The sequence below is a fragment of the Protomyctophum bolini genome (assembly GCF_963924005.1).
Source record: "Protomyctophum bolini genome assembly, chromosome: 6".
Taxonomy (NCBI): domain Eukaryota; kingdom Metazoa; phylum Chordata; class Actinopteri; order Myctophiformes; family Myctophidae; genus Protomyctophum; species Protomyctophum bolini.
The window spans coordinates 47882856-47903227 of NC_137867.1; the positions used below are offsets into that span (position 1 = coordinate 47882856).

General features: G+C 46.0%; 3 protein-coding genes across 3 annotated transcripts; 1 reads left to right on the forward strand and 2 right to left on the reverse strand.

Annotated features, from left to right (window-relative positions):
- The first annotated feature begins 74 nt into the window (after positions 1–74).
- Positions 75–4810, forward strand: LOC308316439 (uncharacterized protein). The gene is made up of 4 exons (XM_080765072.1): positions 75–845; positions 1198–1278; positions 1835–1865; positions 3986–4810. Exons 1-4 carry the CDS (start codon positions 297–299, stop codon positions 4099–4101), a joined length of 777 nt encoding a protein of 258 aa, XP_080621198.1. The 5' UTR covers positions 75–296; the 3' UTR covers positions 4102–4810.
- A 2711-nt stretch (positions 4811–7521) lies between these two features.
- Positions 7522–15252, reverse strand: LOC308317064 (uncharacterized protein; the record flags this gene model as incomplete). The annotated part of the gene is made up of 4 exons (XM_080765855.1): positions 7522–7530; positions 8307–8401; positions 13520–13700; positions 15181–15252. The coding sequence occupies 4 exons, from the start codon at positions 15250–15252 to the stop codon at positions 7522–7524; spliced, it is 357 nt and encodes a 118-aa protein (XP_080621981.1).
- On the reverse strand, positions 10385–12637 carry LOC308317786 (dual specificity tyrosine-phosphorylation-regulated kinase 2-like; the record flags this gene model as incomplete). Its single annotated transcript, XM_080767063.1, has 1 exon — positions 10385–12637. One exon carries the CDS (start codon positions 12635–12637, stop codon positions 10385–10387), a length of 2253 nt encoding a protein of 750 aa, XP_080623189.1.
- Positions 15253–20372: the final 5120 nt, after the last annotated feature.

Genomic DNA, 20372 nt, shown 5'->3' on the forward strand with positions numbered 1-20372 from the left:
AAGAATTGGAAAAGGGCTGGTATGTCTGTGGTCACTGCTGTCTTATACATACTCCACCCCCCAAAACCGCTACCCCCATCTGGAACCACTCATGGACCCCGAGTTATAACAGACGGCAACAACCTCCTCGCTTTGTGGCATTTAGTCGTTGGATGTCAACCCAGACGGATTGCAGTCGCAGGAAGTATAGTCTATACAGCTGAGCTATAGCCAGGCATATAGAGGATTCATAATCTCTCCATTAAGGCGATCAAGGCATCATTTATTTTCCTTTTTAGTTTCTATACTTTAACAGAATGGCCTCCCAGAGCGATGATGTCGTGGCTGAAACAAAGAAGGCGAAAGAAGCAAAGTTGCTGCAGAAGATGGTGGACGAACTGACGCAGAGTCCCTTGGCGGCGAACGTGTCCTTCGGCTTCGTCCTCATGGCCATCGAGAGGCTGCTGGCGATGCAGTTCGAGTGTCCCTGCAACACGTGGAACCAACTGTCCGCGTCCTTATTCTTCGTCGTTCCCGCCTCCCTCGCCGTCCTCCTGATGCTGGCCATAAGCATCCGGAAGTGCACGTGCGGCGATCCGTGCTCCATGTTCCAAAACGCCGTCACGAGCGGGGTCCCCGCCGTCATCTGGCTCGTGCTGCTGCTCCTGGACGGGCGCTACCTGGCGTGCGCCCTGACGGACTGGGAGGGGCGCTTCGTGGAGATCAAGGGCTCGGCGCCGCAGAAGTGGTGCCAGCCCCCGGGGAACGCCACCGTGCCGTGCTGGAAGAGGAGAGGAGAACACGCCAGGGTAGGCACGCGGGAAGACTGCATGCTGAAGTCGCAAGGGTTCACGGCCGAGTCACAGGTAAGGACCTCTCATGTCCCGATAGAAGTTGGTTTACACAAGTAAGGACCTCTCATGTCCCGATAGAAGTTGGTTTACACAAGTAAGGACTATTGACTATTGAAAGCTATTGAAAAAGAGCAGATCTACAAGCTCTTTCTTTTTTTTTTGGAAAATGTGGCGCAAATCTTTGAATATGAGAGGGTATTGAGAACCGGAATATGCAGTAGAAAAAACCCTTTACACGTTGCAATGTTGACGCCTTATCAGTTTTATATTGTTTATAGTTTGGACAATACAAAAATGTTTTTTTCCTATAGAAGGATTTGCCAGAATGGTAATGGTTCCACTGTACTGTACGTTTGTGTCCCAGTGGTTTGGCATAATCCTCCTGGCTGGAGTGGGTGTTCTCCTCTTATGCTACATCCTCGGAAAGCACTTCAGAAAACACGAGGTGGGTAATGCCAGCAGAATAATGTTTGTATTTATGGTATGGATATAGGGGTTATTTGATAGGGAACAACTGCTCCATTGTCTGCAGCATCAGCTGAGCTGTGTAGTTTCCCTGTGATACTACTTTAGTTTTATACATGATAAACAGTAGTATACACATAGTATAGAGTAGTATACAGTAGTATACAGTACACAGGCCCCTGCACCTTCACTTAATGTGGCCCGCAGGTTAATATCAGAATGCCGATATTATTATTGATTTGCAAACAGGACCCGCTTTAATTACTTCGGTCTAAATTACTATAGCTTAATGTGTAGTATTATCATTATTTAGTCATGCATTTAGTATAATCCTGCTCTCTAAACTGCCTCCCCCCTGGCCAGCCAAATAGACACTTCTATATAGTCAAAGAACAGAACAGGTTTCATCATAAAGGAGGTAAAAAGGGAAAATAAACTTATACAGTGAGGGGAAAAGGGGGCGGGGGGGGGGGGGGGGGATTGCTACAGCTATAAGAACTATTAAAGAGCTGTGCTAATATCTTCTGTTTGTCTAGGATAAGAAGGAGAAGGTTGAACCATCCTCAGGTGTGTATCTTCTACTCTACCTAACCTGCATATTAAAGGTCCTTTCAGATGGGCAGCAATGGAAGTGTTGTTTTTGGCAGCAAATTTTTATTTTAGTTTTAGTCATATGGGGCTGTATTTTGCGTGTCTTAAGTACCAGGTCTTATTCCCTAACTTGAGTAAACTAAAGACCTGGAGGCGTGATGATCAATGCTCTTTGGCCACTCAGAATAGCCAAATGGCATTGATCATCACGCCTCCAGGTCTTTAGTTTACTCAAGTTAGGGAATAAGACCTGGTACTTAAGACACGCAAAATACAGCCCATAGTCTCTTGGAATGTCTTAGTGTTTAGTCTAGCTGTAGTCGACTAAATAGCATAGGATTTTAGCCGACTAAATCTACAGTTGATTTAGTCGACTAAAATGTGTTTTGGCGGTTCTTAATTGGTGCTTTGTGTTTTTTTTTTTTTACACTTGCTGAAAATAGCCGATCTACAAATCAGCTATTTTCTGCATACAAACAAGTGTAAAATGACTTATACTGGATCTCTTGTCCACTATAGTCCCTTCTTAAGAATTTTAACTTAGTTGGTATTTGTTGACAAAATTGTCAGTATATTTAGTCTTAGTTTTAGTCATCGTAGCTTTAGTTTTCATTTAGTTTTCATCAGTGAAGAAAAGGTATGTCGACAAACATTTTTCGTCTTAGTTTTTAACCCATTCTGACCTGAGATCAGATTCATACAAGGTTTCCACTGGACACACACTGGTCTGAATAACCCATTCTGACCCGAGATCAGATTCTAAAAATGTCAGTCGTTCTGTCGATTTTTCAAAAATAGCAGACCTACAAGCTCGTATCGCGCCACTCGGTGGCGCGATATGAGCTTGTAGATCTGCTATTTTTCAATAGCTAAAGCATAACATGATGCCAACACCAAAATGGGTGCCCGGTCAGAATGGGTTAAGTCGACGTTTCAAAACAACAACTGGACCACGCAGTAATAATTCATATTTTCAACGAGAGCCCTGCGTTTAAAGGGACACTTCACCCTTTTTGCAAAATAATATATGTTAATGACGTTTAGAAGCTTTAGAACACTTTCCTGGGGGTCTTTATGTGTGTAATATGTGGTTTTAGATATTTTAGATTGTAGCAGTGAGCCTGTTGTCTCTGATGTCATGGACACTGGGCTCACTTCCTTCCTGGACTACATGTTGTCTCAGTAAGGCAGCTCTCCCCCCTATCCACAAGGAGGAGCAGTGCACCAAAGAATGATGGGAATTGTAGTCCAGGAAGGTAGTGAGACCAGTGTCCATGACATCAGAGACAACAGGCTCACTGCTACAATCTAAAATATCTAAAACCACATATTACACACATAAAGACCCCCCAGGAAAGTGATCTAAAGCTTCTAAACGTCATTAACATATATTCTTTTGCAAAAAGGGTGAAGTGTCCCTTTAAGTTGAGCGTATTTACATTTTACATGCAGGCGCAGTCCCGTGAAAACGGCCCGCACGTGCTTGTTAGTTTCATGCACGCAGTCGACTGACTAGACCTGGATTGTGTCGAGCTTGTTATTTTTTTTACGCTAGGCCCTTTTGTCGGCAATCGCTTCGAATGGCATCAACCCGATGGTTCCTAGCAGGTTATCCTTATCAAGCCGATCTTATGGACCTATAACTGCACGTAGTCTGGGAGCCGCCTACTGGCCACGGCTGGCATTGATGAAGCCAAAACGACGATTATGGTTGGGACAGTATACACAGCACCACTCAGTTCAGACGGGTCTGATTTTTTTCTTTTTACAAAGTTAACCCATTCTGACCGGGAACCCATTTTGGTGTTAGCATCATGTTATGCTTTAAGCTATTGAAAAATAGCAGATCTACAAGCTCATAGCGCGCCACCGAGTGGCGCGCTACGAGCTTGTAGGTCTGCTATTTTTGAAAAATCGAAGAACGACTGTGACATTTTTAGAAACTGATCTCAGGTCAGAATGGGTTAATCAGACCAGTGTGTGTGTCCAGTGGAAACCTCGTATGAGTCTGATCTCAGGTCAGAATGGGTTAAACTAACTCGACGGCAGTATTATATGACGAACGCTGAACTGTCATCCTTGCTGTTCTTTGACAGACCCGGCACCCCCGGCGGTGACAAGCTCAGGACAGGAGACGGCGAGGCCTGAAGAGAAGTCCGTGGTGGTGATCACAGAAGGAGAGATGGTTTCAAATGGAGCGCCAGAGTCCTGACGTCACTTGCTGGTCCCCTCGATCCCCCCCCCCGGCCCGGTTCACGGAAGTATAATTATTGCGCCCTCTACCGATAATTGACGTCAGACTTCTGACTGCACTGAAGCCTGACGTCACTGTCAGTATAGAGGGCGTCTTTGTAATTATTTGTTTGGTCCAAAAGGGACCGTACCTATATGTGTTCCCTCGGGTCCGTGTCAATATGCCGACGGTCCGATGGACAACCTACCTCAAACCCTCACCCTAACCCTAACCTCCCCCGGGGCAGACACCTAAACCTAACCCCAACCCTCACCCTAACCCTAACCTCCCCCGGGGCAGACACCTAAACCTAACCACCCACCCTCTCCCGACCCCCAGCGCACCTCGGACCAATGCTCCCTCTGAGGGAACATAGGGCTGAGGGAACATAGGGCTGAGGGAACATAGGGCTGAGGGAACATAGGCATGACCCCGTCCAAAATATTGTGGTTGTCGTCATGAATCGTCACGACTCCAGTTGGCTGTGTCCCGCGGCGTAACCGTCTTTAAATAAATACTTTATGAAATGTATCCCGATCCTATCCCGATATCACGATGACTGTCGAGTTTATCCCCTGAGCGAGCATTCATAGCCAACCCAATGTATCACTGTGAAACTGAGTGTCATTTAAACTGTCTCTGTGTTATTAAAGGAACAGACGTCCTCTTGCCAACCAATTACAGTATCTCAGGGATGTGTAGATATCAATAAAGATAATTGGAGTAAAAGTGTTTACAATGTGTGTCGGTTTCCAGTTCATTCAGTTACAATGTTGACTATAGTCGGAGGTGCCGAGTTTGCGTAAGTGTAAGTGCTTATAAATGTGTTATATGTATGCTTAAAATGCTCTAAATACAGTCACAATGAGACGCTTATGCAGTCGCCATATAACTGTGCATTAATAGTATGTGTTTCGTGTTTCTTTCTGTTTGCAGTTATTACCTAACGCCGTTAACTCTGAACAACTGCTATTGTTTAGCTAGAAAAGGGGTGGGCAACTGGTGGCCCGGGGGCCACATGCGGCCCCCACCTTCACTTAATGCGGCCCGCATGTTAATATCAGAATACCGATAAAGTGTTGATTTCAGCCGTTACTGATGACATGAATTACTTCATGACTAGTATTAAAATATTATTTTTGTATCCAATAGTATAGTTATATTAACAGTTCATAAAGTTAACATAACTATAACTAGATGCATTTGAAATTCAATAAAACGGTATATACTTTTCAGGATTCCAAAAAAAAAAAAAATAGCCAAACATCATTCAGGATTTCAATTCAAATAATAGCAAAAAATATCTGATCTACAAGCTCAAAACGCGTCGCGGTGGAGCTTGTAGATCGGCTATTTTTGTTATGACAGTAATATGCACTACGTCATTTCCGCTAAATATTAAGGCATGTTTAGGGTGTGTTTTAGTGCCGGGGATTTTGCCTGGAAGGCTCTATTGAAACACTCACTCTTGAACGACAGTTGAACGTGAAAAAGTGACGTTCACACACGCCAGAAACGAACGTGTTCACAATGACGTTCATCAAACAGAAATACAGTACGTTCACTTCACGTTCACCCTAAATATGAACGAGTTCGTGAACGATCGTTCGGGTACAACACTGACTACGTGGCTCAATGGAGTGAGTGTGGACATATATAGAGTGGCCCTCTCTCCATCGTCAAGGTTTCCCCACCCCTGAGCTACAGAACAATCAGTTGTTGCTATCACGGCTAAGTCTTGAAACACGTACGGGTCAGTTATGGCACAACAGGCATTTACTGTAACTGTAAATGCCAAAAGTGAGTCAGTCGACCCAACCTCTTGAAAACAGTACCTACAACAAGTCAACAGAGTGTTTTCAATTCACCATGCAGATCTTTCCCAGGCGCTCTCTCTCTCTCTCTCTCTCTCTCTCTCTCTCTCAATTTCAATTTGCCATTTTATCGGCATGATAAATATGTTCTACATTGCCAAAGCGTACATACAACAAAACAAAAGTCAACATTGTGCACACAGAGACAACTCTCTGCGCACACAGAGACAACAACAAACATCTGCAACAATAATGAACAACAAGCAATACAGTAACAATGAAAATAAATTAACAAACGGAAACATAACAGCAACTCTCTCTCTCTCTCTCTCTCTCTCTCTCTCTCTCTGCCAGACAATAGACATATGCAATTATTAATTAATTATTAATTATTGAACACGTGAGGAGAAAACAGGATACAAAAACTGCACTGTGTTAAGTGTTTTCATGCTCATTCACTGAGGGAAGTGTTGCCAGATTTTGTGAGAGTAACAAGCAACCAGGTAGCCCGAAAGGGTAACAAGACAACTCACCCCGTTTCCGTTTTCCTCCCAGAATTATCCCCAGTGAGGGGTTGGTGGGAGAGGCTGGACAGCAGACGGCTGGACTTTGGATTTCTCTAACTATAAACTTTCATGACAGCAGAACAGCCTAAGTACAAATGTAATTTATGAAAAGCTACTACAGTGAAGTCAGTTCACAGAAGTCGTTGTAGGATATGTGGGGATTATCTGACGAGGTACCATTTGAGTGGGCAAAACCTTACATATACTAAATAATACGAAATTGTTTATAGGGTCAATATAAGTGAAATAATATAGCCTTTCCACAAGAGTATATTTTTATATTTTTCCAAAAAGAATACAAACAGCCAATAGCATATTACAAAGTTATCCCCCCTCACTGGTGAACATTCCGGGAGGAAAAACGGGCAAGCACCGGGGTTGAGTTGTCCAGTATTCGCCCGAAAGAAGTGACTAAAGGCCACATCAGCTATTTGAAAATAGCCGATCTACAAGCTCACAACACAATTCTTGTAGCCTAGCTATGGGGGTCCCTGATCACAAAACAGTTTTCAGGTGATTATTCTGGGGGTCCTTGTCATAGACATGATTGAGAACCACTGGTTTCAACAGCATTTAGGAATGGAATCCCATAAATAAGCAACTGCACTTTAGAAACAAGCCAAAAATAAAATAATGCAAACCGCAACTATACCACTACAAGCGACATTACAGAAAAACAAGCCCAAAGTCACTTATAATAAACAGACATGGCAACACTGCCAGGATGTGGGGGAGTCAGTATACATTCCTCGACACTTAAGACATCAAAGGGGGCTGCAGCCTCCGGCCTTTAACCCCGTCTGTGCCCAAACTCTCACGAATGCGTATAGTTGTACAGAAATCCATGCCACTGAGTGACTCACAGCACGACTCATGTTGCTCATGGTGTGAACTTTATTTCCAGGCTGGTATTAGAATGAAATAAATTATAATAATTCTGCGGTATAGGAGACCAATCCAAAACAACTCCCACGGTGTTAATTAGTCTCCTATTAAACTTAAATTAGTCAAATCTTGGTTTATTGACTCTGGAATGCGATAAAAGAGATTTCTGTGAATTCAAGCGCTGCATGTTTTGATTGATTGATGTGAATTTTTGAAAAATGTTCGTCGACTACCTTTTTTCACTGACTAAAACTAAATAAAAACGAATCTACGATGACTATAAACTAGACTAAAATGTTAGGAAGGGACTAGTGGACAAGAGATCCACTATAAGTCATTTTACACTTGGTTGCAAGCTGAAAATAGCCGATCTACAAGCTCACAACGCATCGCAGCGCGACGCTTTGTGAGTTGTAGATTGGCTTGATGTACAAGTACACCCCCTGGACATGACAGTAGTATGTCGCAGGGACTTATAATCCCCAATCCAACCCTTGATGCTGAGTGTCAAGCAGGGAGGCACTGGGTCCCATTTTTACAGTCTTTGGTATGACCCGGCCGGGGATCGAACCCCCGACCTCCCAGTCTCAGGGCGGACACTCTAACCACAAGGCCTCTGAGCTGGTTTGGGGCCCTTCACATGAAAAGGTTTAGGAACCACTGCAGTTTATACACCACAGACTATAGAGTCTATAGGCCTGCATATATAAAACATCACAATAATGAAACAGAGCTCGATAATACTATATACTGTATAATATAAACTTCACACAGCAATGCTTCATCCTGACTGACTTGTTGAAGGAACATCAAAGTGAAATTACACTGTACATTTACATTATACACATTAATTCCTTCCATCGCAATGCTAAGCAGCTAATTAGCTATAAGCTAACACCTGCAGAGGATAGGAACTCACCTGGGTTTGGTGGCAGGATGATGGCCGGCCGGGAGACCTGTCTGTCTGTCTGTCTGTCTGTCTGTCTGTCTTCACCATGAGCTGCTCGATGTAGCCTACATGTGGGTTACATTAATAGGTGTTTATTTGACTTGTAACATGTGTGTGTGTGTGTGTGTGGGGGGGGGGGGGGGGGGGGGGGGGGCAGAGAGAGAGAGAGGGAGAGAGAGAGAGAGAGGGAGAGAGAGAGAGAGAGAGGAGGGGGTAGTTCTGAGTCCAAACTCCAAACTCACCTGCCAAGCCTACTATACCACTCAACTCACACTACTATGGCATTAGGAGTCCAACTAGTGGCTCTCATTCTCAACATTGAGCAGCAGGGGGCGCCAGAAGACCTTGAGTAAACTGCAACATAACATGATTTCTGGTTCGAAATACTCGCTTTTACTATCTATAGTATAAGCTCACTCACAATGCGCTGATCTACACAATAGGTGAAGAATAAAATAGAATCGACTTAAGTGGTCAAATAACTGTAGTGGAGTAAAAAGTACAACATAAAGTGAGTATAAAGTAGGCCTATAGGCCTACTTAATACAAAAAAAAAGAAAAAACACTCCAGTAAAGCAAAACTACTATTAACATTATATTGTTTTTACTCGTGTACAGACAGTGCTTTAATAAATGTAGGCTACTCAATAAAACCAGTAAGACGCCTTGAGGACTTCTCCTCATGCTGTAGTATTTAGATGGTTCCGTTATGACTTCTCCTCTGCATGCTGTAGTGTTTAGATGGTTCTGTTATGACTTCTCCTCTGCATGCTGTAGTGTTTAGATGGTTCTGTTATGACTTCTCCTCTGCATGCTGTAGTGTTTAGATGGTTCTGTTATGACTTCTCCTCTGCATGCTGTAGTATTTAGATGGTTCTGTTATGACTTCTCCTCTGCATGCTGTAGTATTTAGATGGTTCTGTTATGACTTCTCCTCTGCATGCTGTAGTATTTAGATGGTTCTGTTATGACTTCTCCTCTGCATGCTGTAGTATTTAGACGGTTCTGTTATGACTTCTCCTCTGCATGCTGTAGTGTTTAGATGGTTCTGTTATGACTTCTCCTCTGCATGCTGTAGTGTTTAGATGGTTCTGTTATGACTTCTCCTCTGCATGCTGTAGTGTTTAGATGGTTCTGTTATGACTTCTCCTCTGCATGTTGTAGTGTTTAGATGGTTCCGTTATGACTTCTCCTCTGCATGCTGTAGTATTTAGATGGTTCTGAAAACATTATTCAGGTTTTCAATTCAAATATAGCAAAATAAATTGCTGATCTACAAGCTAAAAACGCATCGCATTGCGATGATTTGTGTGAGCTTTTAGATTAGGCTATTTTTGCTACGACAGTAATATGCACTGTGGCCCCTCAGGAGTGAGTGTGGAACTATAGTGGCCCTCTCCATCGTCAAAGTTGCCCATCCCTGATTCAGAGCATTCTACTGACATGGGGGCTACTTTGGTACAGGAAGAGTTAAATGGGGTCACTCTCGGGACCAGCTATATGAACATTGGACTCTCAAACAAAGAACTAGACAGCTACTGTTCCCGGAGAAACAAGTGTCATGGGCTCGATCAAAAACAAAAAAAAAATTACAATATCGTCACTGGTTGTGAGCCAAGTGCCCTTGCTCATTCAAAGCATATGGTTTGATCGGGAGGCGGCCTTTTTTCCCCGACAGCATTCTAGCCGACGGGGCAACGATCCGATCCGCAGCGGGGGGGACATTCGCTGCGATGCGAAAAAGCGATGGTCCGACATGCGCTGCTCCCGTGCTTGCGGTTAGGGTTAGGATTGAGGTTTCGGATCAATATGCTGTCGGAAAAAAGACCTGCACCCGGTTTGATCAGACCAACAATGCTATAAGTAGGTCGTATAAGACGATAGCCATCATACAGTGCAGAGTTGCCGGTGCACAGGACCGAAGCCATGACTCTGTGGTCCAAAGGCAAAGAGCTGCCCGGACACACGCTAACATTGTTATACCGATAGAAGGTTCAACATGAGAAAACACGATAATGTCACCGATAATGTGTTGCTGCCGTTCAATGTCATCTCTCCCCAGTTGCTTTTTGACGTTTATGGCCGGCTGCCTCCACAGCCTCCTCCTCGCCATCCTCGCGGTGTCGTTTATTCACCGAGGAGGCAGGACGGATGGCGGGGGATGTATACGTGCGCTCCTCATCCTGAGCGGAGGAGGAGGAAGAGGTGACCCGCGGCCTGACGGAGGTCACCTCCACCTCATCCTGAGCGGAGGAGGAGGAGGAGGAGGTGACCCGCGGCCTGACGGAGGTCACCTCCACCTCATCCTGAGCGGAGGAGGAGGAGGAGGAGGTGACCCGCGGCCTGACGCAGGTCACCTCCACCTCACCCTGGGCGGAGGAGGAGGAGGAGGAGGTGACCCGCGGCCTGACGCAGGTCACCTCCACCTCATCCTGAGCGGAGGAGGAGGAGGAGGAGGTGACCCGCGGCCTGACGCAGGTCACCTCCACCTCATCCTGAGCGGAGGAGGAGGAGGAGGAGGTGACCCGCGGCCTGACGCAGGAGGTGGTGCCGCTGTGGTGCTCTGGGGACGTCTTCGCCGCGGGGGCCACTGCAGGGCCCGTGTTGGCCCCGGACAGGGGATTGGGCAGTCGGCGGTGCATGGGTGCCAAGGGCCTGCCCGCCAGCCAGGGGTGCTCCAGGGCTTGTCGGGGCTTGAGGCGCTCCGAGGGGTCCCAGTCCAGGCACTTCTTTATGAAGTCGATGAAGGTGGGGTCGTCGCAGCCCTGGAGCGCAGCGCTCCACTCCCTGCTCCCCGGGGGGCCCCTCGTCTTGCCTAGGCGGGAGCGGGACCCGGTCAGCGCCGCGCTGCCCGTGGACAGCGTGGTGACGCTGCAGTAGCGCGGACGGCCCTTGGAGTTGATGAAGTTCTTGGTCCGCTTGGCCTGCTCCAGGACCTTCTGCGGAGGCATGCCCAGCAGCTCCATGACGCAGGCCAGCTGGTCGCCTTCGTCCTCTCCGGGGAACAGCGGGTAGCCCGTCAGCAGCTCCGCCAGGATGCAGCCGAAGCTCCACATGTCGATGGGCAGGCCGTTCCGCGAGCCCAGGATCACCTCCGGGGCGCGGTAGAAACGAGACTGGATGTACGCCGTCTGAAACAGGTTGCTTCCCTCGAAACAGCTGGAGCCAAAGTCGATCACTTTGATGCAGCTGCGTCCCTCCTGCTCCAGCTGGATGTTGTCGGGCTTGAGGTCGCAGTGGATGATCCCGTGGCTGCTCAGCGCGGCCAGACACTGCAGGATGGAGTGGGCGTACTTCCGCACCACCGGCAGGCTGAAGCCCCTGGACCTGTTCTTCCTGATGAGCTCGTTCAGGTTCATGCTCAGCAGCTCGAACGTCATGCAGATGTGGTTGCGGAACATGAAGGTCTCCAGCACGTGCACCACGTTCATGGCGCCGCCGTGGTCCTGCTGGCGCAGGTACTCCAGGATGCGGATCTCCTCCTGCGCCTGCCGGTGGAAGTACTTCATGTTGCGCACCATCTTCAGGGCCACGTGCCGCCGCAGCTTGTGGTCGAACACCTTGGCCACCTGGCTGAAGCTGCCCTTGCCGATGACCTTGAGGAACTCGTAGCGGTAGGCCAGGTGGTCGTGCGGGACGTTGATGTAGTGGGCGTCCTCGTCGTCGTAGCCCAGGTTCTTGCCGCCGGCGACGGTGGGCCTCTTCTGGGCGTCGACGCCCGGGAAGTAGACGTCCGGGTAGGAGTGGATCTCCGTCTGCTCCAGGGCGGTCAGCTGGGAGCCGAACTGCCTCAGGGCCTGCCCGGGAGTCAGAGGTTTGACGCACGGCTCGTTGGGGCCCGCTGTCGTTGTGTGCGCGTCGAGGCCGCCGCCGTCGCCTCCGTCCCCGACTCCCTGGGGCGCGGCAGACAGGGACGGGTAAGCGGAGGAGGCCTTGCTGGAGGCGACGCCGTCCGCGGTGCGGCACGGCTTGGGCAGGATGGGCACCGGGGTGGCTTCGTCCAGCGCCTGGCAGGTGCTCCAGTCCAGCGGCTGACGGACGGTCCATTTGTTCTTGGCCGTCGTCGTCTTCGGCGGACAACCTTGCGCCGCCGCGCCTTTGTTCAGCACCGCCGCCGCCGCCGCGGCATGTTTAGGCTCGGCCGGACTCTTGGTATCCGCGTCCTCCTCCGTCTTCACGTACGAGTCATCGTCGTACAGTCCTTTTATGTTCGTCGTAAGGATGCTCTCCGATTTGGCCTTTTGTTTGAACGTGCTGTTCAGATAAGCGATGGCTTTGCCTTGCCTGACCTTGAGGCCCATCGTTGCAGATCGGCTGCGGCGGTTTCCTTGTGCGCTCTGCAGCTCCGCGGCTCCGTTTGACGAACAGCAATGAGCCAATGAGCTCCCTTCTTTCCTTTAAGGTTTGGCTGAACGGGCTCCTCCAATGAGCTCCCTTCTTTCCTTTAAGGTTTGGCTGAACGGGCTCCTCCCGTCAAACGGCAGCTCGGGCCGACATAAGCTAAATGAAGCGTCTAATCTCACCCGGACACCAAGCTGCCCACAATGTGTCCTCAACGTCACTGCACAGGCTTATATTGGCGGCGCGGCAGGTCTTTATATGGGCATGTTACGTTTGTAATGCAACATGTGACGTAGCGCGCACGCACACGCACACACACACACACACACACACACACACACACACACACACACACATCACCTCATTTGTTCAACTCCATTGGGAAACTTTGTGACAGCTGCTGAAAGTTGGGGTACCATTCTATCTCACACTCACACACACACACACACACACACACACACACACACGGTACAGAGTGGAAGTGGGTGGACACAAGGCTGTCACATTGAGTAGACTAGGCCCTATATAGTCACTAGTCACTAGGGTACAGAGTGGAAGTGGGTGGACACAAGGCTGTCACATTGAGTAGACTAGGGTACAGAGTGGAAGTGGGTGGACACAAGGCTGTCACATTGAGTAGACTAGGGTACAGAGTGGAAGTGGGTGGACACAAGGCTGTCACATTGAGTAGACTAGGCCCTATATAGTCACTAGTCACTAGGGTACAGAGTGGTAGTGGGTGGACACAAGGCTGTCGCTGATGCCGCTGTAGAACGGCGCCATGCGTGTGCGAAGCCTGCTCTGCCTCCACTCTTCATGTGAGGTGTAGTGTGTGACCTCACCAGCAGGGGGCCTGCAGGCAGCTCTGATAGAGGACACTGATGATGATGATGGCTTGTAGACCGTCTTCCTCTTGTGGCGTTTCACTTTGAAGCGGATGCCGCCGCTGACACGGACGCTGTGCTGCTGCTGACCGCCACGCTTCATTCTGGACGCAGCGTTGCGCCTCACAGCGTTTTCCACCTGTAGAAAATATGATGATAAATAAGACATTAGGCATAAACACAACACACAAGATCCAATAGAGCGTCGCAGTCCCGCCCCCTTTCATGACGACGCCAGGCCCAGGAAATAGTTCCCAATGCATTTTTCCCCATAGACATTTCAAAACGTATTTATTTAAAGACCTTATAAGCGTCGTAACGAAGCCAACTCTTGTCGTGACAAATCATGACAACAAACGAACGAATAATTACAAGGAAGAAAAACAACAAAAAAAGTGTTGTAACCTGCCGTTTTTTTTCTACTTTCTAATTCTTTGTTTGGCCCAAAACATTTTATTGTCATGATTTGTCACGACAAAGAGTTGTCTTTGTCCGCGGCGTAAATGTCTTTAAATAAATACTTTTTGAAAAGTCTATGAGGAAAATTAATGGGGATTTCTGTAACCGCTCCTATCCAGCAGAATAACAAACGATCCAACTGATATCTCGAGGTTATTTATTTCACATACATAACATCCTTTTTAAACACAATTAAACATGAAATATGAATGTCCTTGTTGTCAGTCAATAATGACGTCCTTAATGTATATAAACAAACACAATGAGATGTACACAAACAATTAAACGATCGGCAGAATTACAACACTGTTTACTTGACAAAGAAAACAACAACATGTAACATACCGTGTGCGCCTTCTGCAGATTATTTTAGGAGAGCTACGTTATCTTCTCTTATATTCTTCATTTAAGGACACTCTTTTTAGACGTGGGAAGAGCTCCCTAGCTGCACCACTGAAACACTGCGTTCTGACTGAGTTCAGCTCACACAGGTGCAATCAATGCTGCCTCACTCTAATCACAGGGCTCTGCTCCTGCATGCCCTCAACAGGTCATAATGAACTGAGCAGTAGACACACATGACAATACAAATACTATGTTACCCAAATAAATAAACATATAATGTTTACATATTATACATTTTCAGAAAGGTTGAATGAAAAGGGTTGTTGTGGTTTGTGTAAACAAAAAAAGAAAGAAAAGTTGGTCATTACATTTAGGAATCGTGTTAGGTTGTTTTCTTTGGCCATAAATTCTATCAATTTGCCCATTAAAACAGAGAAAGCATATTATACCCTGTGTGTGTGAGTGTGAGTGTGTGTGTGTGTGTGTGTGTGTGTGTGTGTGTGTGTGTGTGTGTGTGTGAGTGAGTGTGGGACCCCCAATTTATATTGTAAAATCAATGTCAATGTTTAACTCAGTCTAGTGTAGCCTATACAAAATACAACTCAACTACAAAAACTGTCAACTGTGACGACACCATAAAGTATTACATGACTTGTTTACAAGAGGGTCCACCCTTTTCAATTCATCATAACATTTAGAGACGTACAAATATACACTTCTATAGGCCTATAGCCAAAAAAACATGAAGTCCTCTAAAAAGATGACGATTATATGATGATACAAACACTGACACTGATTTAAACAGTAAGACACACCTTATCCATAGGATCGCAGCAGCGTGAACGCAGCACGATGGAGCCTGCCCTGCCGCGGCAACACAGCTGCATCCTGCCGTCTCCACATCTCCGTCAGCAGAACCCTGGAGGCTCTGGAGGCCCAGGAGGACTGGTACTGGTCCGTCTGGGTCGGTCCAACGCTCGCCTCCAAATACACAAAGCCGCCGTGCGTGTGCATCAGCACGGGGCCGATTTTGCAGCGGACAAGCGGGTGTAACCCGGCCTCGGCGTTTCTTCACTTGCATGGTAAAACTATGGGTAAAACATACAACGCAGTTACAAAACACATGCATGCACGTATAGGCTACACTACACTATAACTATACGCCTACCAGGGGCGCAATAGCCTAGGGGACGCGGGGGACGCGTCCCCTGCCAGCGTCACATTGGTCCCCCCCAGATGAGTTTGGGCCTGGTACGAGACTATAGGTACAGCTGTTGCTTCTTTCGAAAAATATAACGCAACATAGGAACCCCGCTAGTGTTTTTGGTCTTCGTCTGACAGTTTCTGTAGCAGAAAGACCTCTTTTCTGGAGGGGGGGGGGGACAGTCGGTTTGGGGGGGTTCCCGACGGCTGCGCGTAGCTTCCACCTCTGACAGAGGGGAAGCGAGTAAGCGACGCCGTCAGAAACCCCCTCACTCAGGAAGGCCCCCTCACTCAGATCTCAGACGGACCAAATTGCGACAATAACATACAACCTATGTAAAGAGGAATATAAACAAGACCTTGGCGCAAAACTTCATATTTACCCTGCTCTAATACAACAAAAGTGTGTTCTTACATCCTCCATTTCACATCAGCACTCGTGAGTAAATGTAATTGCCATTATGAAAGTTTTCAGTGACGTTGGACCCACAGGTTGCATTGTCGTCAATAATTAATCTGTCTTTAAAACGTTCTAATGTTAATATAGCATATTGGCATTGTCTGTTGGTGGTCTGGTGGTATGTTATATGGACCATGTAACAACATGGTCAACAGCACTGTTTGCAAATGTAGCTACATTTGTTGGCCACAAAGACAATTTAGACAAAACATGCTGCTGCCTGCTAATGGAGCTTGTATAGATATAGGCTAATTATTTTTCGGGGAAATTGCAGATAGTTTAGCTTCCAGTGACTGGAACAACCTCTCTGTAGTCCGACCCTAACCATAACCCCACGTTTTGGTGGTTAGACCCCCCCATCCCCCCCTCCCCTAGGGTAGTGGGGGGGACGGGGGGGACGGATTTTTCGCGGCGCCGCTCTATATCCCCCCCTAGCGTTCGGTCAGTGTTGCGCCTCTGACGCCTACCACACACACACACGTTCTGTAAAGTATATCTGCCACAGGACGTCACTTAAAAGTCACTTCCACACTAGCCATGATTCATGACTCTCGTATTCATACGAGAGTCATGAAGAAACTTCACCCTGTTTTTGGCGCTCGATCGCTGCATTTACAAGATTTCCATATATATAAACAATCAGATTTCAAATATAAAGTACTCACAATTTGTCCCACGGGTGTTAGTTAGTAGCAGCTCCAGCGATTAAGAATTTCTGCATCCCGCGTTGTTTAATAAAAAGCATTTTTATCCGAGCTGTTATTTTCCCATTGGCTCGGACAAAAATGCTTTTTATTAAATAACGCGGGATGCAGCAATTCTAATCGCTGGTGCTGCTACTAACTAACACCCGTGGGAGAAATTGTGAGTACTTTATATTTGAAATCTGAATGTTTATATATACGGAAATCTTGTAAATGCAGCGAGCGCCAAAAATAGGGTGCAGTTACGTCATGACTGTCATGATAATCATCATGGCAGTCATGTTTCAGGGCTACTTCCACACATAAATGTGAGGAAACGGACTCATCATGGCTGAAGACTGAGGAACCAGGGAGGGTCGTTGAAGACCTGTATAATGCAAATGTTTGGGTGTGGTCAAGTTCTTGTCTATTGTTATCATTAAGTATCTGTCCATGAACTACACAGTATACATGATGACCCCCAGAAGGTGTGTGTGTGTGTTGGGGGTACTCAACCACAGTAGGCTAATTGAGTCAAATGAAAATGCTGATACCTCAGTAGGCTATACCAAAACTGAAGTACCCATATAATTAACACACACAACACAAAGCTTTCAATTCAAAGGGCTTTATTGGCATGAGAAAACATACGTTTACATTGCCAAAGCAGAAAGAACAAAACAACAGTACAGCAATACAATCAAAACAAAAATTATGTACTTTGAAGGTCAGAATCTTCAATAGATCAACTTCTGTGTACCAAGATAACTCGATGCAGGTAGTGCAGGAATATACACAATGATTAGTCTTTAGGGTGGTTGTGTTCCATTTGATATCCTTCTCCTATCACAGCAACTCACAAATCTTGCTGCTGTGTTTGCACATTGTTGTACTTCGCCCAGCAGATATGGGAGTTTTTTGTCATTGGTCATGTTTTCAAAATCTCCGTGTGTGGTTGTAATCTGTGGGAAGTATGTGTCTCTGATGTCTTGGTACAATGCTTTCAAGACATTTGAGCACCCGGTTGGTCTCTCTGCAAAAAACTATGACACATTAGCCTAGGCTACTATTGCAATTCATCCTGGGTTGGGACATATATTGACTGTAGTTACTATTGTGGAAAAGTCAAATTTTACCAGATTTAAATTAAGCAAGTGTATGCAATGATAAAAATGACCCAAGTCACTTGGGCCAAGTGTGTGTGTGTGTGTGTGTGTCCTGCCTGCACAAGAGCAATCTGAGAACCCATCGTCAAACTAGCACGAGAGTAACCATTCAGTCAACGATGGACTTTGAATCATTGACCCACAACATTCAGCATGAATGTAAATAAAGATGGTTCTTGTCCACAATGGAGCAGATCTGTGTCATTAACATGACCTCTTATAGTGGATGCAAGAATGACAACCACAAAGGACGACTTTGCTCTGATTAATTGACCAATTAACACAGACATGCTCCTGACTGTGGAATTAAGACAGCTTGTTGTGCTTCATGCTGTTATGAAAACTGAGTCCATTTTTTACTTAATAATTGGTGCATTTTCTCAAGGTATGTGCTCAATCATTTGCCATACATGTTATATATCGGGAGGAGACAGCATATCTGTCAGGTCATAGGAAACCCTATGGCCTACTATACTAGATATATACAGGTTTAATGTTTGTTTTTTGTTCAATGTTTGTTTTAAAAACGCCATTGACAATGAAGGGAAAGTGTACATCTTGTCCCCTAATTAACACAAACATTACATTTTTTACTCCATTTAATAGTTGTCCGGAGGAGACATGTCAGGGCATCAACGTACTACTAGAATCTTCTCTAGTATACTGTACATGATTTTCCCTTTCTTTAACTTATACATGATGATTTCCCTTTTTTCAAAGAAGTGTAGTATATTTGTCTTTAAATGTTCTGGTGAAATAAAATGGACGAAGGAGTCGACCCAGTTGGTGTAGACAAGTACAGGCCTATAGTGTTTTGGTGGCGAGCTCACACCGACCAACTCATTGGAGGCAACGTAGGGGTCAGTGTCTTGCCCAAGGACACTTCGACATGTAGACAGGAGGAGGACAACCTGCTCTGCCTCCTGAGCCACAGCAAATTCATAACTTGGCATCTGGAAGGACAAACTGTAAGCACACATCTGGCAAAAAATTAAAGAGAAAAGCATAGAGAGCGGGCCGTACTGCAGCAGTATACTGTGGCCTCTACATAAATCTGACATTAGAATATATTTAATTGGGGAGATTGACGCCACAAACACCAAATATTTTAGGATAGCTACCCATATAATTAACACAATTTTACCCAGACCCTGCACTCCTTGTAAAAAGTGTGTTTCACTAACTCCATGAAGGCACACTTTTAATATACCGGTATGTGATAATATAATACAGTAGCCTACAGTGGACTCATTAAAACCATCACACACGTACAGATCTGAGATCTGGTTACGTTCATCAGGAACATTCCCACACCCTGATAACCGGTCGAAACATGTTGGCTTTTTTCTTTCAACTTTATTTCCTCTCCATATCTTTGGAATGCTGGGAATATTTTCTTTTTAAATGTCTACATTCCCACTGGTCCTAGAAGCGCCATAAAGCTTTCAAGACATTTGAGCACCCTGTTGGTCTCCTGGGTTGGGACATTGACTGTATTTACTATTGTGGAAAAGTCTACCAGATGCACTATATGCAATGATAAATTGACCCAAGTCACTTGGGCCAAGCTTGTGTGTGTGTGTGTGTGTCCTGTGTGTGTGTGTGTGTGTGTGTGTGTGTGTGTGTGTGTGTGTCCTGCCTGCACAAGAGCAATCTGAGAACCCATCGTCAAACTAGCACGAGAGTAACCATTCAGTCAACGATGGACTTTGAATCATTGACCCACAACATTCAGCATGAATGTAAATAAAGATGGTTCTTGTCCACAATGGAGCAGATCTGTGTCATTAACATGACCTCTTATAGTGGATGCAAGAATGACAACCACAAAGGACGACTTTGCTCTGATTAATTGACCAATTAACACCGACATGCTCCTGACTGTGGAATTAAGACAGCTTGTTGTTGTGCTTCATGCTGTTATGAAAACTTAGTCCATTTTTAACTCCATTTAATAATTGGTGCATTTTCTCAAGGTGTATAATATGCTCAATCATTTGCCATACATGTTATATATCGGGAGGAGACAGCATATCTGTCAGGTCATAGGAAAGGAAAGGTACTATGTTTACCCAGGGTAACTGGACTAAGGAAAGGAAAGGTACCATGTTTACCCAGGGTAACTGGACTAAGGAAAGGAAAGGTACTATGTTTACCCAGGGTAACTGGACTAAGGAAAGGAAAGGTACTATGTTTACCCAGGGTAACTGGACTAAGGAATAAGGAAAGGTACTATGTTTACCCAGGGTAACTGGACTAAGCTCAAGAACTTGTTTACAGCCAGGCCCTGCTCATAGAACATTTCATGGTAGGGGTTCAATGCCTTGTCAAAGGGCACTTCAGCGGTGGTAATTTTAACGTGCCGGTCCGGGGATACGAACTAGCGACCTTCCGGTATCAAGACCGCTCCGCAAACCGTTCGGCCACCGTTGCCTCATCAAGGTACTACTATAATCTTCTCTAGTATCTATCCATGTATAAACTTGAATGATAAT

What these genes read in the sequence shown, in the direction of transcription:
- LOC308316439 (XM_080765072.1), top strand. Translation starts at nt 297, where the DNA reads ATGGCCTCCCAGAGCGATGATGTCGTGGCTGAAACAAAGAAGGCGAAA. An exon ending in AGCACTTCAGAAAACACGAG is followed by an intron (nt 1,279 to 1,834) that starts GTGGGTAATGCC and finishes CTGTTTGTCTAG; the next exon opens with GATAAGAAGGAGAAGGTTGA. An exon ending in GAAGGTTGAACCATCCTCAG is followed by an intron (nt 1,866 to 3,985) that starts GTGTGTATCTTC and finishes GTTCTTTGACAG; the next exon opens with ACCCGGCACCCCCGGCGGTG.